Consider the following 15605-nt stretch of genomic DNA (forward strand, 5'->3'; position numbering starts at 1 on the left):
TGACACTCCCCACCCAACCTGACAGAGCTTGAGAGGATTTGCAGAGAAGAATGTGAGAAACTCCCCAAATACAGGTGTGCCAAGCTTGTACCCAAGAAGACTCGAGGCTGTAATCGCTGTCACTGAGTAAAGTAAGTGCTGAGTAAAGTACTGAGTAAAGGGTCTGAAAACTTATGTAAAATGTCAATTTCCATTTTTGTGTGGAAGATTGACGAAGGGGAAAAAACAATGTTATCCATTTAAGAATGGCTGTAACATAACACAATTTGGAAAAAGTTGAGGGGTCTGAATAGTTCCCGAATGCACTGTAAGTGAGAAGGTTGATGTAATTACAGGAAGTTAACAAATTATTAGATTGGTAATAAGTGAAAAGTTAGTTGTGATACTGTATGTATTAGCAGGAATCAGAGAGCCTACATTGAATACACATAGTTTAGACTACTTTACAGCAGGAATCGGTTGGACTGCATTGAAGGTACGGTTAATGAAGTTGGTAGAATTGTGTCGGTTGAGAGGTGTAGTTGGATAAAGAGAGATGAAAATGTATGCGTGTATAATGAGTTACTAGAGATTTTATAAAGTAAAAAACTAAACAAAAAACAATACACACTTGTGCACCCACACCTAGACGTACGTAGGTGGTGTAAAAAGTATTTAGAGAAATGTTCAGTGGCCCCTTTACGGATCATTTGATAATGATAAGGTTAAAGCACTGTATGACAGTCTAAAGGGTCTGTGAAATAAAGTCTTAAACAAAGGTTGGAGCATGTTCTATGCTTTTTAAACAGCTTCCAATGACAAATATCATTGCCACGTTAATCAGAGCCTTCGTAAAGAATTAAATAAATACCACCCTGGTAATACATTCTGAAACAAAACCCATGCCCTGTTCAATAGGACCATTGAATGTTGAACATGATTTTCTGTATTCACCCAAGCAACCTTTTAACTTGATAGGTAGACTTGTTTAACTTATGGCTACAATTTATTGTACTCCTGATGGAGTTTTCGTTGATATCCCCAGCAATGAAGTTCTATACCAATCCGCGAGTAGGCTAAATTGAACAACTCCACAAGACGGAGTGGGAAACTGGCTCGGTCTCTAAGTCGATTCTGTCTCAGGTACCAAAACCTTATGGACAGAGTACTTCTTTAACAGTGGACTGTTAGGCAGTGCTAGCCCAGTTATAATAAATGTTGATCCCAGATAGAAACTCAAGTCTCAAGAGTTACCTTAAATAATGTCTCTCCATTTCTGAATTGACCGATGTATTTTATAATTTCGGTCATATTAAATCTCAAAATAATAGAGAGTTAATGAGTGTGAGGCAGAAAGTGAATATCCAACGGAAATTGGTAATAAATATATAACATTGCTAAGGTAGACTAAAATGTAAAAGGGGGACAATGGCATCATCCCCCATCCATTAAACCTTACAATAGGGGTAAAAGCAAAACATTGTTTGAGAGTGATCCGTAGTGATTGACAGGGTTTTTCTATCGGGAAGAGTATAAGGATCCTAGTTGAAGGAAATAGATATGGAGACTACCGAAACTAACAAAGACAGTGATAAAATTGAAAGATTGATGGTACTCGTGGTTTATCAGTTGATGCTAAATGTAATGAGTGTTGACAGTATGTGAATGATGTTATTAGTGGCTTTCAGATAGCACTCTAATAATGCCATATCTTAATAATTTGAAGGAGCTACGGTTCCAATACAAGATCACATAACGAACAGAGGGATTAAGCCTCGGGTCAACACCATTTACACAATATACTCAACTGAACAAAAATATCAAAAACGCAACATGCAACAATTTCAAAGATTTTACTGAGATTTCGTTCATAAGGAAATCAGTCAATTCAAATACATTCATTAGGCCCTAATCTATAGATTTCACATGACTGGGAAAACAGAGATGCATCCGTTGGTCACAGATTCTAAAAATAAAACAAAAGAGGGGCATGGATCAGAAAACCAGTAAGTATCTGGTTTGACCACCATTTGCCTCATTCAGCGTGACATCTTCTTCGCATAGAGTTGGTCAGGCTGTTGATTGTGGCCTGAAAGATTTTGCCCCACTCCTTTTCATTGGCTGTGCGAAGTTGCTGGATATTAGCCGGAACTGGAACACGTCATTGTACACGTCAATCTAGAGCATGCCAAACATGCTCAATGGGTGACATGTCTGGTGATTATGCAGGCCATGAAACAACTGGGACAATTTCAGCTTCCAGGAATTGTGTACAGATTCTTGTGACATGGGACTGTGCATTATAATGCTGAAACATGAGGTGATGGCGGCATAAGAGTGGCACAACAATTGTCCTCAGGATCTCGTCATGGCATCTCTCTGTGCATTAAAATTGCAATCGATAAAGTGCAATTGTGTTTGTTGTCCGTAGCTTATGCCTGCCACCATGGGGCACTCTGTTCACAACGTTGATATCAGAAAACCGCTCGCCCACACGACGCCATACACGTCTGCCATCTGGGGGGTCTGCCATCTGCCCAGTACAGTTGAAACCTGGGATTCATCCGTGAAGAGCACACTTCTCTAGCTTGCCAGTGGCCATCGAAAGAGGGCATTTGCCCACTGAAGTCTGTTATGATGCTGAACTGCAGTCAGATCAAGACCCTGGTGAGGATGACGAGCACGCAGATTAACTTTCCCCGAGGCGGTTTCTGACAGTTTGTGCATAAATTCTTCAGAAACCCACAGTTTTACCAGCTGTCCAGGTGGCTGGTCTCAGACAATCCTGCAGGTTAAGAAGCTGGATGTAGAAGTCCTGGGCTGGTGTGGTTACACGTGGTCTGCGGTTGTGAGGCCGGTTGAATGTACTGATAAACTCTCTAAAACGATGTTGGAGGTGGTTTGTGGTAGAAATTAACACTCAATTATCTGGCAACAGCGCTGGTGGACATTCCTGCAGTCAGCAAGCCAATCGCAAGCGCCCTCAAAACTTGAGCCATCTGTGGTATTTTTGGTGTGAGAAAGCTGCACATTTTAGAGTGGCCTTTTATTGTACCCAGCACAAAGCGCACCTGTGTAATGATCATGTTGTTTAATCAGTTTCTTGATCAGCCACACATGGATGTAACGAATATGTGCACATTTTAGAGAAATACGCTTTTTGTGCGCATGGAACATTTCTAGGGCCTTTTATTTCAGCTCATGAAACATGAAACATGTTGCATTTATAATTTTGTTCAGTGTTATTATACAACAACAAAAAATTCTTAATGCTCCTCCTTTTTCTCTCTATGCCCATGGTAAATCTGAACTTTTACTTTCAAGTTTCCATTTGCCAGATACATACTTTCTGTAATCAGTTTACCTTCATTGTGTTGCGCTCTCCTTCTCTCATCCCTAGGTGCCCGTGGACCATCCATCTTCCTGCAAAGAGACAAATAAATGATAACATTATGTCCCCGTTAAGCACTGTAAAATACACACTCATAAAAACACTGTACTGGCCCCCTATGGGAATTGAACCAACAACTCTGGCATTGCAAGTGCCAGGCTCTAGCAACTGAGCCACACGGGACCTGCATGAATCCATCATACTATCAACAAATTATCTATTGATAAGCAACTGCTTGTTAATGTTAGGGTTATGGTTAAAGTAAGGCTTAAGTTTAGGGTTAGGATAAGGCTAGGGTTAGTAGATTGTGATCTGAAATGTTACTGACTGCAGAGTATCTATGGATGGACTATCCAAATAAAGTATTCCCGAGACGTTTCCTCGCCCCATTGAAGTGGACTCCTTCGGTGAACCTATAACCCAAAGCTATATACACACACACACACTATACATCACGTTCACCTGACAGGTACACTAAGACATATGATTCATCACGACTTGTGGATTCACCACACATCTGCCAAGGATGGGAGGAGAGGGGGTTAGTTTTAGAGAATGCGAGCGAAAGTTGTCCTCACCAGTTTGAACTGCCATGCTGTAGTATCTCATTTTCACCGTGGTCTCTGGGGATGGCAGGCAAGTGGGACAGTTTGTTTTCTCACGTTTTGATTTCTTTTGAATGTTTTCTCATGATACACACAATCACAAACCAATCATGCCAAATTTGGCAGGTAAATACAAAGAGGTGATAATTTCCTGAAGGTTTAGCTAGGGAAAGTCCATTCCAATGTGGAGTTGGGAGGGAGAAGTGAGATGAACCACATAGATAGAGGAGCATTGGGGTGTGATGAATGTGTATGGAACACTAAACTGTGTGGCAGGTGAAGCCGTACTCACGTGGTGTAGGTTTGTGTGCGAGGGGCAATGGTCCTTGGCGTGCCAGCTTGCAACACATCAGGTGGGCTCATCATCACATAGAACTGACCTGGTGTCAGAGGTAATACAAATCAGGGATTTATAGGATTCCCAAGAAAGACTATTGTGACTTAATGTCTCTGGCCCTATTGAGATAAAGGCAATAGTCAAAACTATATTCAGTCAAATACATGTATTTTTACAGACAATTATTTACTGTTGCATGTGGGACATATTTTGGAGATAGACCATCACAAGGCAACAGTTAGACACGCGAGAGAGTGAAGGGAGGACCACCCTGTGTACTCCGTGAGCTAGCAAGACGGCTATTTCATTGTTTTAGCTATTGCTTTAAAAAGCTGTTGTAATGCGGTAAACCAAAGTGATGAACTCTTAGCTAGTCCCGCATCCCAGACCACCGTGAGGACAGCATTGGATTTGTTTTTGGTTCAACTATCATTGGATGATTTCTGCTTTTTCTCTCCGCTCAGAGGCTCGACAGACAGATGCTGTGAGAGACTGAGCTCTGGGTGATTTTACTAATGTTATCTGCTGGTTGTGGTAAAACAAACAATGAACTGTAGCTATATAATTAGCTACATTGGGACCAGTCTCCATTATTCGAGGAGTACTGTGTTTTTATCCTTTTCAGAAGAGGGACTTTTTATCTACCGTGTTTGAATGGGACAGCCATTGGCCTGTTCGCTTCTCATCAGTCACGGTCTGGATTTAGGGCTGTGAGTATCAGGTCCTTACTAATTAAGTGTACATAGATGTAATTAAAATTATGTTGATCATTTTTGGTTAATAACTTGATTCAAGCTTGAGTTTTGGATTGAAACTGAGTTGATACGTCTTGACTTTAATAATAAAGAATGACTACATCTTGTTTGTTGTGATCATTCTTTATCATAGTTCAAGGGGATATCTATTTGTGCTTTTTTCCCCTGTAAATATATATCTTTAGGGTTACATTACTTATTAGGTGGAGGCACTGCACTACATTATTTATGGTTATACACACATTGACCTTCACATTATGACTACAGACGAACATACACCAAGATACTAGGTTAAAAATGATTGGAACTCAGAAGAGATGGTTACAAATTAATTTGTAAAAAAAAAAAATACATGTATACAGTATATCTTTGTTCAATACCATAACATTAAGTGAGCTGCACTAGTGAATGGGTACACTATATGTGGGTTTCATACTAGGATTGGTGGCTACTCACCTCCGGCCTGTGTGAGTGTTGGGTCAGCCTGCACCGACACTGCTGTGGCTGCCCCATCACTGACACTGACTGTGGCAGCAGGGAAATAGGCAAAACGCGTTTCCCCACCCACTGTCTCCCCCGCCGGACTACCCTCATTACTGAAGGGGTTCTGAATGACAGCCTAGAGAGAGAGCGAGAGAAAAGGCAAATTAGACAGCACTACTCCCCTAAGATGATAGGGTATGCCATGCCAACACACACACCTGTGCCACTGCTTGCTGTACTCCAGTAAATGCAGCAGTGGAAACCACACTGACTGCCCCAGTCCCGTCGCCTGCTGCCTCTAGCTGGTCATCTGTCACTTGGACCACACGATAGGTCACCTGGAGTGAAGAAAGTCAAGGGGAGAGATCCGGACAGGAGTATGGCAAACATTTCAGATATATGGTTTATTCTGATTCTTCGCCAAGTACATTTGACATGTACCAGGAATTTGACCTGGAGAAATGGTGCTGACAACAATAAACAGAATATACAGACAAAATAATTTACACAATCTACAGATTCTTCTTGTCATTTGTTCATCCAGACAAGGGGGATTTTGTGTTACTGTGGTAGTAAGAACTGTGTGTGTTCAAAATTAGCTAGGTCATTGATTGAGCTCACCTGTCCTCCACTGTTCTCTGTGCGGAACTGGTATTGAACATTATGATCCGCAAAAGCTACGGCCTGCTGTACACTCTCTATGGTAGCTGCAGTCTGCTCCTCCGTCCCCACACCTTTTGAGAAAAACACACTAGCATGTTAGAACTCACACTTAAGCTCTCTCTCACACACACACATACAAATTCCATAATTATCTGTTTGAACTGAATAAATTTCACACACCCCGATACCTACCTTCCAGTTGGAGAATCTCCTCTGTTTCCTGTTTCTCGTGACTGACGAAAAGAGAAGGGATTTTTTTGTTATAACACTCCTATTCAATTGATCAGCTGTGTGCAATAAACTAATTAATAATAGTCCAGCAGATAAGAACATAATATACCAAGATCGTTCCACTTTATGATACAAGTATCAAACTTGATACACTAATACTAAATACCTTAACAAACATTTTAAAGATTGGAGGCAGTCTGGGAAGCATGTCAGTCAACCAGTGCGGCCATTTTAATAAATGGCTGCCAATCGGATTTCCTGTTAAAAGAGAATAGGGTAAAATAAAAAATAAAAAAATCACTCCAAACAATGTTTTTATCTACCCACTATATAAACCCCACAGATAATAAAGACAATAATTCTGATCATAAAATAGCTTTAAGACCTTCATGGGGGTCATAATTGAGGTTATTTTGATCATAGTCCAGTGTCTACGGGAAAAATTGTGGACTTTGATACAGCCACTAAAATACACACACAGCTGGGACATGTCTAAAGAAGTATTTTTGGCTAGAGCCATCGTATATTTTGTCCATTACCCCCTGGCGACCAAAGGCCACCAGGACATAATACATTGCCATGGGATTTTACATAAAGAGTGACGTGTACAGGGAAGGTTTGCTGTAGTTTTTCTTAAAATTTACACAAAACATAATATTATATTGCAGTGCCTTCAGAAAGTACTCATACCCCTTGACTTATTACAGATTGTATTGTTGCTTAACTCCATTCGGTTTATTTTTTATCCTAAAAACTCCAATCCTTAACGTTTCCAAGCATACAAATTATGATTGAAAATATTGAGTGGTAGTCACTAATGTGTTGTATTGGATTTGACACAAACATAACACTTTGAATTGAGGACAGAAAGTGAATTGCTTTGCCAGGCTTCCTTCTTTTCACTCTGTCAAATTAGGTTAGTATTGTGAAGTAACTACACTACCGGTCAAACGTTTTAGAACACCTACTCATTCAAGGGTTTTCTTTATTTTTACTATTTTAAGACATCACAATTATGAAATAACACATGGATTCATGTAGTAACCAAAAAAGTGTTAAACACATCAAAATATATTTTATATTTGAGATTCTTCAAAATAGCCACCCTTTGCCTCAATGGCAGCTTTGCACACACAGCTTTGCATTCTCTCAACCAGCTTCACCTGGAATGCTTTTCCAACAGTCTTAATGGAGTTCCCACATGTGCCGAGCACTTGTTGGCTGCATTTCCTTCACTCTGCGGTCCGACTCATCCCAAACCATCTCAATTCAGTTGAGGTCGGGGGATTGTGGCGGCCAGGTCATCTGATGTAGCACTCCATCGCTCTCCTTCTTGGTCAAATAGCCCTTACACAGCATGGAGGTGTGTTAGGTGATTGTCCTATTAAAAAACAAATGATAGTCTCACTAAGCCCAAACCAGATGGGATGGCGTATCGCTGCAGAACGCTGTGGTAGCCATACTGGTTAAGTGTGCCTTGAATTCTAAATAAATCACAGACAGTATCACCAGCAAAGCACCCCCACACCATAACACCTCCTCCTCCATGCTTCACTGTGGGAAATACACATACGGAGACCATCTGTTCACACACACCGCGCCTCACAACGACACGGTGGTTGGAACCAAAAATCTCACATTTGGACTCATCAGACCAATGGAGAAATTTCCACCAGTCTAATGTCCATTGCTCGTGTTTCTTGGCCCAAGCAAGTCTCTTCTTATTATTTGTGTCCTTTAGTAGTGGTTTCTTTGCAGCAATTCGACCATGAAGAACTGATTCACACGGTCTCCTTTGAACAGTTCATGTTGAGAAGTGTCTGTTACTTGAACTTTGTGAAGAAATTATTTAGGCTGCAATTTCTGAGGCTGGTAAGTCTAATGCACTTATCCTCTGCAGCAGAGGTAACTCTGGGTCTTCCATTCCTGTGGTGATCTTCATGAGAGCCAGTTTCATCATAGTGCTTGATGGTTTTTTCAACTACACTTGAAGAAACTTTCAAAGTTCTTGACATTTTCTGTAGTCACTGACAAAGTAATAAAAAGTAATGACGGACTGTCGTTTCTCTTTGCTTATTTGAGCTGTTCTTGCCATAATATTTACTTGGTCTTTTACCAAATAGGGCTATCTTCTGTGTATATCCCCCCCCCCAGTTGGAAAGAAGGAAAGAAATTCCACAAATTAACTTAAGAAAACAAACCTGTTAATTGAAATGCATTCCAGGTGACTACCCCATGAAGCTGGTTGAGAGAATGCCAGAGTAGCTATTAGAAGAATCTCGAATATAAAATATATTTAGATTTGTTTAACACTTTTTTGGTTACTACATGATTCCATATGTGTTATTTCATAGTTTGAAATCTTAACTATTATTCTACAATGAAGAAAACAGTAAAAATAAAGAAAAACCCTTGAATGAGTAGTTGTTAAAAAACTTATGACCAGTAGTGTACAATTTTACTGACCCATCCTCGGTTGTTTTCTCCTATCACAGCCATTAAACTCTAACTGTTGGCCTCATGGCAAAATCCTTGAGTGGTTTCCTTCCTCTCCGGCAACTAAATTAGGAACGACCACTGTATCTTTGCAGAGACTGGGTGCATTCATACACCATCCAAAGTGTAATTAATACACCATCCTCAAAGGGATATTCAATGTCTGCTTTTATTATTTTTACCCATCTACCAATAGGTGCCCTTCTTTGCGAGGCATTGGAAACCTCCCTGCTCTTTGAGGTTGAATCTACTTTGAAATTAACTGCCCGACTGAGGGACCTTACAGATGTGTGGACTACAGCGATGAGGTAGTCATTCAAAAATCATGTATAACACTATTATTGCACAGAGTCCATGCAACTTATTATGTGACTGGTTAAGCAAATTTTTACTCCTGAACTTATTTAGGCTTGCCATAACAAAGGGGTTGAATACTTGTTGACTCAAGGCATTTCAGCTTCACATTTTTTATTAAACATACAAAAAGATCTCAATGTAATCCATTTTAAATTCAGACTGTAAAACAGCAAAATGTCAAAGGTTGTAAATACATTCTAAATACATTCTAAAGGAACTGTATATAGTTGAAGTCGGAAGTTTACATACACTTAGGTTGAAGTCATTAAAACTCATTTTTCAACCACTCCACAAATGTCTTGTTAACAAACTATAGCAAGTCTGATAGGAAATCTACTTTGTGCATGACACAAGTGTACTTTTTCCAACAATTGTTTACAGACCAATTATTTCACTTATAAAACTCACTGTATCACAATTCCAGTGGGTCAGAAGTTTACATACACTAAGTTGACTGTGCCTTTAAACAGCTTGGAAAAATCCAGAAAATTATGTCATGGCTTTAGAAGCTTCTGATTGACATAATTTGAGGCAATTAGAGGTGTACCTGTGGATGTATTTCAAGGCCTACCTTAGAACTCAGTGCCTCTTCGCTTGACATCATGGGAAAATCAAAAGAAATCAGCCAAGACCTCAGAAAAAAATTGTAGACCTCCACAAGTCTGGTTCATCCTTGGGAACAATTTCCAAACGCTTGAAGGTACCACGTTCATCTGTACAAACAATGGTACGTAAACCATGGGACCACGCAGCCTTCCTACCACTCAGGAAGGAGATCCGTTCTGTCTCCTAGAGATGAACATAATTTGGTGCCAAAAGTGCAAATCAATCTCAGAACAACAGCAAAGGACCTTGTGAAGACGCTGGAGGAAACAGGTACAAAATTATCTATATCCACAGTAAGACAAGTCCTATACTGACATAACCTGAAAAGGCCGCTCAGCAAGGAAAAAGCCATTGCTCCAAAACTGCCATAAAGAAGCCAGACTACGGTTTGCAACTGCACATGGGGACAAAGATCGTACTTTTTGGAGAAATGTCCTCTGGTTTGATGAAACAAAAGTAGAACTGTTTGGCCATAATGACCATCATTATGTTAGGAGTAAAAAGGGGGATGCTTGCAAGCTTAAGAACACCATCCCAACCGTGAAGCACAGGGGATGCAGCATCATGTTGTGAGGGTGCTTTGCTGCAGGAGGGACTGGTGCACTTCACAAAATAGATGGCATCATGATGGAGGAAAATTATGTGGATATAATGAAGCAACATCTCAAAACAGAAAGTTAAAGCTTGGTCACAAATGGGTCTTTCACATGGACAATGACCCCAAGCATACTTCCAAAGTTGTAGCAAAATGGCTTAAGGACAACAAAGTCAAGGTATTGGAGTGGCCATCACAAAGCTCTGACTTCTATCGCATAGAAAATTTGTGAGCAATGAGGCCTACAAACCTGACTCAGTTACACCAGCTCGGTCAGGAGGAATGGGCCAAAATTCACCCAACTTATTGTGGGAGGCTACCCTGAACGTTTGACCCAAGTAAAACAATTTAAAGGCAATGCTACCAAACACTAATTGAGTGTATGTAAACTTCTGATCCACTGGGAATGTGATGAAAGAAATAAAAGCTGAATTATATCATTCTCTCTACTATTATTCTGACATTTCACATTCTTAATTAAAAAGTGGTGATCTTAACTGACCTAAGACAGGGAATTTTTACTTTATTTAAATGTCAGGAATTGTGAAAACTGAGTTTAAATATATTTGGCTAAGGTGTATGTAAACTTCCGACTTCAACTGTATCATTGCAATCAATAAGCTTCAGCGAACACCCATATTACTTTTTAAAAAGTGTTTACATGTCAACTACTAGAACTAGCCAATTTGTTTTGCACACATTTTCAGCATTTTTCTACAAAAAATGTAAGGATATGTATATATGGCATCTTATTTTGTTTTCCAGACCCCCCTCAAACATTTTAAGCCATCATTGGGCTGTATGTACCAATTATTTTAGGAGATGTGAATCGTGATTGGAGCAGCATACTACTGAAATGTACTTTATCAACCAAGTTGATTTCACCTGTTGACTCTCTCAATGCCACACACTTGTCACATTATAAGGCCTGCCCTGATTCGTCCTTATCACCTTTACATTATGTAATGCAACCTGCTTATAATGTCTCCTTTGTTACAGAACCACAAACAAATCCAACTTCACCATGTCCAACCACATGTCCTTAATACATATTGAAACATTGGTGTCTGCTTGCTCCCTAACATTATCAGAGTATCCCTGGTGAAATCTATCCAAAAAGTTCCCCCATGATGTCTTTCATCATTGCCTATTTTTCAGCGGCCACATTGGAAATGACCGCCGGGGGGGGGGGGTAAAGGACAACATCTGTGATGGCACTTTAGCCCAAAATACTTATTTGGACATGCCCTAGGTGTGTGTAAAATTTGGTGGCTCTATCAAAGTCCACCCCCCCCAAATAACCGCTGGTCTATGGTCAAAACAAACTTGATGTGACCTCCATGAAGGCCTTAAGAGTACTTTATGATGATAATTGTCTTTATTACCGTACCAGTTTATATAGTAGGTAGATTACATTACAAATCCATTTTTATATCGTTTGGAATGACTACCCTATTTTTCTTTGAACAGGACATCCAGATTAACTGACAAGCTTCCCATACTGCCTCCAATCTTTAAAAATGTCCCTTAATGTATCTAGTAGTAATGTACCAAGTCTGATACTTTTATCATACAATTGAACAATTATTTAACCTAGTCGCTGGACTATAAGTGACTGTGTGTACTAGTGGTGCAATGAGTCAGCCATCTGTTCACCTGCCCGCAGTTGCTAATAAGCCATCCGCAACCGGCAGACTATATATGAAAAAGTAAAAAATCGGCAGGCCGCACCCGACTAACCCGTTAATATAGAAAATGCACTGTAGGAAAGGCAGAACTATTTTTTTGACGGGGGTGAAGGATTTGTTGTGACTGATTTTGATATGTTTCTACATATAATTTCAACCAATTTAGGCTATTTGTTACATTAACCTCTCGTCATTATAGAACTTTTTTACACCCCTTTTTCTCCCCAATTTAGATCTTGTCTCATCGCTGCAACTCCCCAACGGGCTCAGAAGGCAAAGGTTTCGTCATGCATCCTCCGAAACATGACCCGCCAAACCGCGCTTCTTAACACCCGCCCGCTTAACCCGGAAGCCAGTCGCACCAATGTGTCAGAGGAAACACAGTTCAACTGACGTCAGGCTCCAGGCGCACAGCCCACCAGAAGAACTCGCTAGAGCACAATGATCCAAGTAAAGCCCCCCTGGCCAAACCCGGACGACGCTGGGCCAATTGTGCGCCTCCCTATGGGACTCCTGATCACGGCCGGTTGTGAAACAGCCCAGGATCGAACCCAAGTCTGTAGTGACACCTCTAGCACTGCGACGCAGTGCCTTAGATTGCTGCGTCACTTGGGAGGCCCCATTTCTGTCATTACGTTGTCCTAGATAACTAAATAAACCCTTGCTCACCAGAATAATGTCATAAATGATTGAAGCATTCAATCTATCTAGTTGACATCGGTAAAGTTACATAATTTCTGGTTCTTTCGTGGCGCAAAGATGCTTTGGGACTGAGATGAAAATTTGAGCTATGACGTCTTGTAATATGAGGTTACATAATTGGCCAGGCCAATGTACACGGTCACCAACAACTGTTCGGGGATGGGGAAGAGAAAAAAAAATAATGTTTGTACACTTGTTTACATAGATATGCTTCTTAATAAAACCTATTTGAAACAACCCAATACACTTTGAATTATCATGGCGTTTCATTTTTATTCAGGTTATTACTTATTAAAATGAACAAATTAAAGAAGTGCCAGGTTGGAGAGAATCTGCGCATTTTCGTATTGACAACATTAACAGAGTCAAAACAAAGACATATCAAATAAAATGTATTTGTCACAAACACATGGTTAGCAGTTGTTGCGAGTGTAGCGAAATGCTTGTGCTTCTAGTTCCGACCATGCAGTAATATCTAACAAGTAATATAACCTAACAATTTCACAACAACCACCTTATAAACACACAAGTGTAAAGGAATGAACACGAATATGTACATAAAAATATATGAATGAGCGATGACCGAACGGCATAGGCAAGATGGTATAGAGTACAGTACAGTGGGGCAAAAAAGTATTTAGTCAGCAACCAATTGTGCAAGTTCTCCCACTTGAAAAGATGAGGCCTGTAATTTTCATCATAGGTTGGCTTTTCTGTATATAAAAAAAATAAATGCAGATCCTATTTCGACGCACAAAACCATTCAAACAAATTCTGATGGGCTTTCTCCCACTTTTCCCGAAATATTCACATAACGTCACAAACCCTGTTGCTGTCATTCGATGGCATTGGCATATGTTCTTCAAAGAGAGGACACCGTAATCAGAGAAATAATGTAGCCTAAGCTCCTAAAAATTGGTATTCAACAATATTAAATCAGGACAGCAGCATTTACTTTTTAATAAAGAGATGGTGTCCAGAGAAGATACTTGAATCTTGGATATAGGGGGCGCTATTTTAATTTTTGGATGAAAAACGTTCCTGTTTTAAACAAGATATTTTGTCACAAAAAGATGCTTGACTATGCATATAATTGACAGCTTTGGAAAGAAAACACTCTGACGTTTCCAAAACTGCAAAGATATTGTCTGTGAGTGCCACAGAACTGATGTTACAGAAAAAAACCAGATAAAAATACAATCAGGAAGTGCCGCATTTTTTGAAACCGCCTCATGGCAATGACTCCTTATATGGCTGTGAAGGAGCTAGGAGTCAGCTTACGTTTTCCACGTTTTCCCCAAGGTGTCTGCAGCATTGTGACGTATTTGTAGGCATATCATTGGAAGATTGACCATAAGAGACTACATCTACCAGGTGGGTCGCCTGGTGTCCTCCGTCGCAATTATTGCGTAATCTCCAGCTGCAGTATTTTTCCGTTTGCTTCTGATGAGAAGGCAACTGCCACCACTGATAGATTATCGAATAGATATGTGAAAAACACCTTGAGGATTGATTCGAAACAACGTTTGCCATGTTTCTGTCAATATTATGGAGCTAATTTGGAAAAAAGTTTGGCATTGTAAGTGACTGCATTTTCCGGTGTTTTTCTTAGCCAAACGTGATGAACAAAACGGAGCTATTTCGTCAACACAAATAATATTTTGGGAAAAAATGAACATTTGCTATCTAACTAAGAGTCTCGTCATTGAAAACATCCGAAGTTCTTCAAAGGTAAATTATTTTATTTGAATGCTTTTCTTGTTTTTGTGAAAATGTTGCCTGCTGAATGCTAGGCTTAATGCTATGCTAGCTATCAATACTCTTACACAAATGCTTGTGTAGCTTTGGTTGAAAAGCATATTTTGAAAATCTGAGATGACAGTGTTGTTAACAAAAGGCTAAGCTTGTGTTTGAATATATTTATTTCATTTGCGATTTTCATGAATAGGAAACGTTGCGTTATGGTAATGAGCTTGAGGCTATGATTACGCTCCCGGATACGGGATTGCTCGAAGCTAGAGGTTAAGGAAACTTTCTAAATGGACATATAGGCCTATAGAGAGTCAGCAAACTCACACACCCACCCCTGTAAAAGCACACGTCAATCAAAGCCACCAACGCATGTCAGACTCAAGAGCAAATATTTTGCCTTTCCTTAAATGTATTAAAAAAACCTAGGTATACCAAAAGTAGGCTAGAAGATAATGAATTGACAAGGAAAGTATGAAGGGGACAGCTATGCTATAGCATGAAGATGACATTGACAATCACTAAAATAAACAAATACACGCAACAGCATATTTATCAGCAATACTGATTATCAAAGGGGAGAGTGTTGGAAAGGATGCATGTAAAATATAAATATTATTATAATACTTCTATGGAATTCATTGTCTTACTGTGTGAGGTGAAGAAAATAAAAAAAATGACAGAAGCCCAACTGGGCACTTTCCTACATTTGACATTTACGTTAAGCAGGCCAGATACTTTTATGTGTGCTCAGGACTTGCGTGCCATCAACACTAACAGGATAGAGAAACCAGACACATGCTCATTGCTCTCACATGGAGCATGTAAATGATGGTATGAAATGATGGTATGAAAGCAATGAAAATGTGCATTGAATAAAAGAAAGTCCACACATAATTTTTTTTGTTGTTGCCTATAGTGCTCTACACCCCGCACATCTAGGGATGAGCTGCTCAAGCATCAAAGGA

General features: G+C 39.9%; 1 protein-coding gene across 2 annotated transcripts in view; it reads right to left on the bottom strand.

The window, feature by feature from the left end:
• Positions 1-15605, bottom strand: part of LOC139392116 (upstream stimulatory factor 2-like) — a 30085-nt gene that overhangs the window by 5978 nt on the left and 8502 nt on the right. The window contains exons 2-9 of one of the 2 annotated variants that reach the window (XM_071139833.1): positions 6621-6702; positions 6406-6446; positions 6172-6284; positions 5769-5888; positions 5524-5686; positions 4268-4355; positions 3949-3993; positions 3344-3402 (exon numbers count right to left, since the gene is read on the bottom strand). In XM_071139833.1, coding sequence (XP_070995934.1) covers positions 3344-3402; positions 3949-3993; positions 4268-4355; positions 5524-5686; positions 5769-5888; positions 6172-6284; positions 6406-6446; positions 6621-6702 — 711 coding nt within the window. The remainder of the gene's footprint in view (positions 1-3343; positions 3403-3948; positions 3994-4267; positions 4356-5523; positions 5687-5768; positions 5889-6171; positions 6285-6405; positions 6447-6620; positions 6703-15605) is intronic. The other variant, XM_071139834.1, reaches the window with a different exon arrangement.

Source organism: Oncorhynchus clarkii, chromosome 32, assembly GCF_045791955.1.
Source record: "Oncorhynchus clarkii lewisi isolate Uvic-CL-2024 chromosome 32, UVic_Ocla_1.0, whole genome shotgun sequence".
NCBI lineage: Eukaryota > Metazoa > Chordata > Actinopteri > Salmoniformes > Salmonidae > Oncorhynchus > Oncorhynchus clarkii.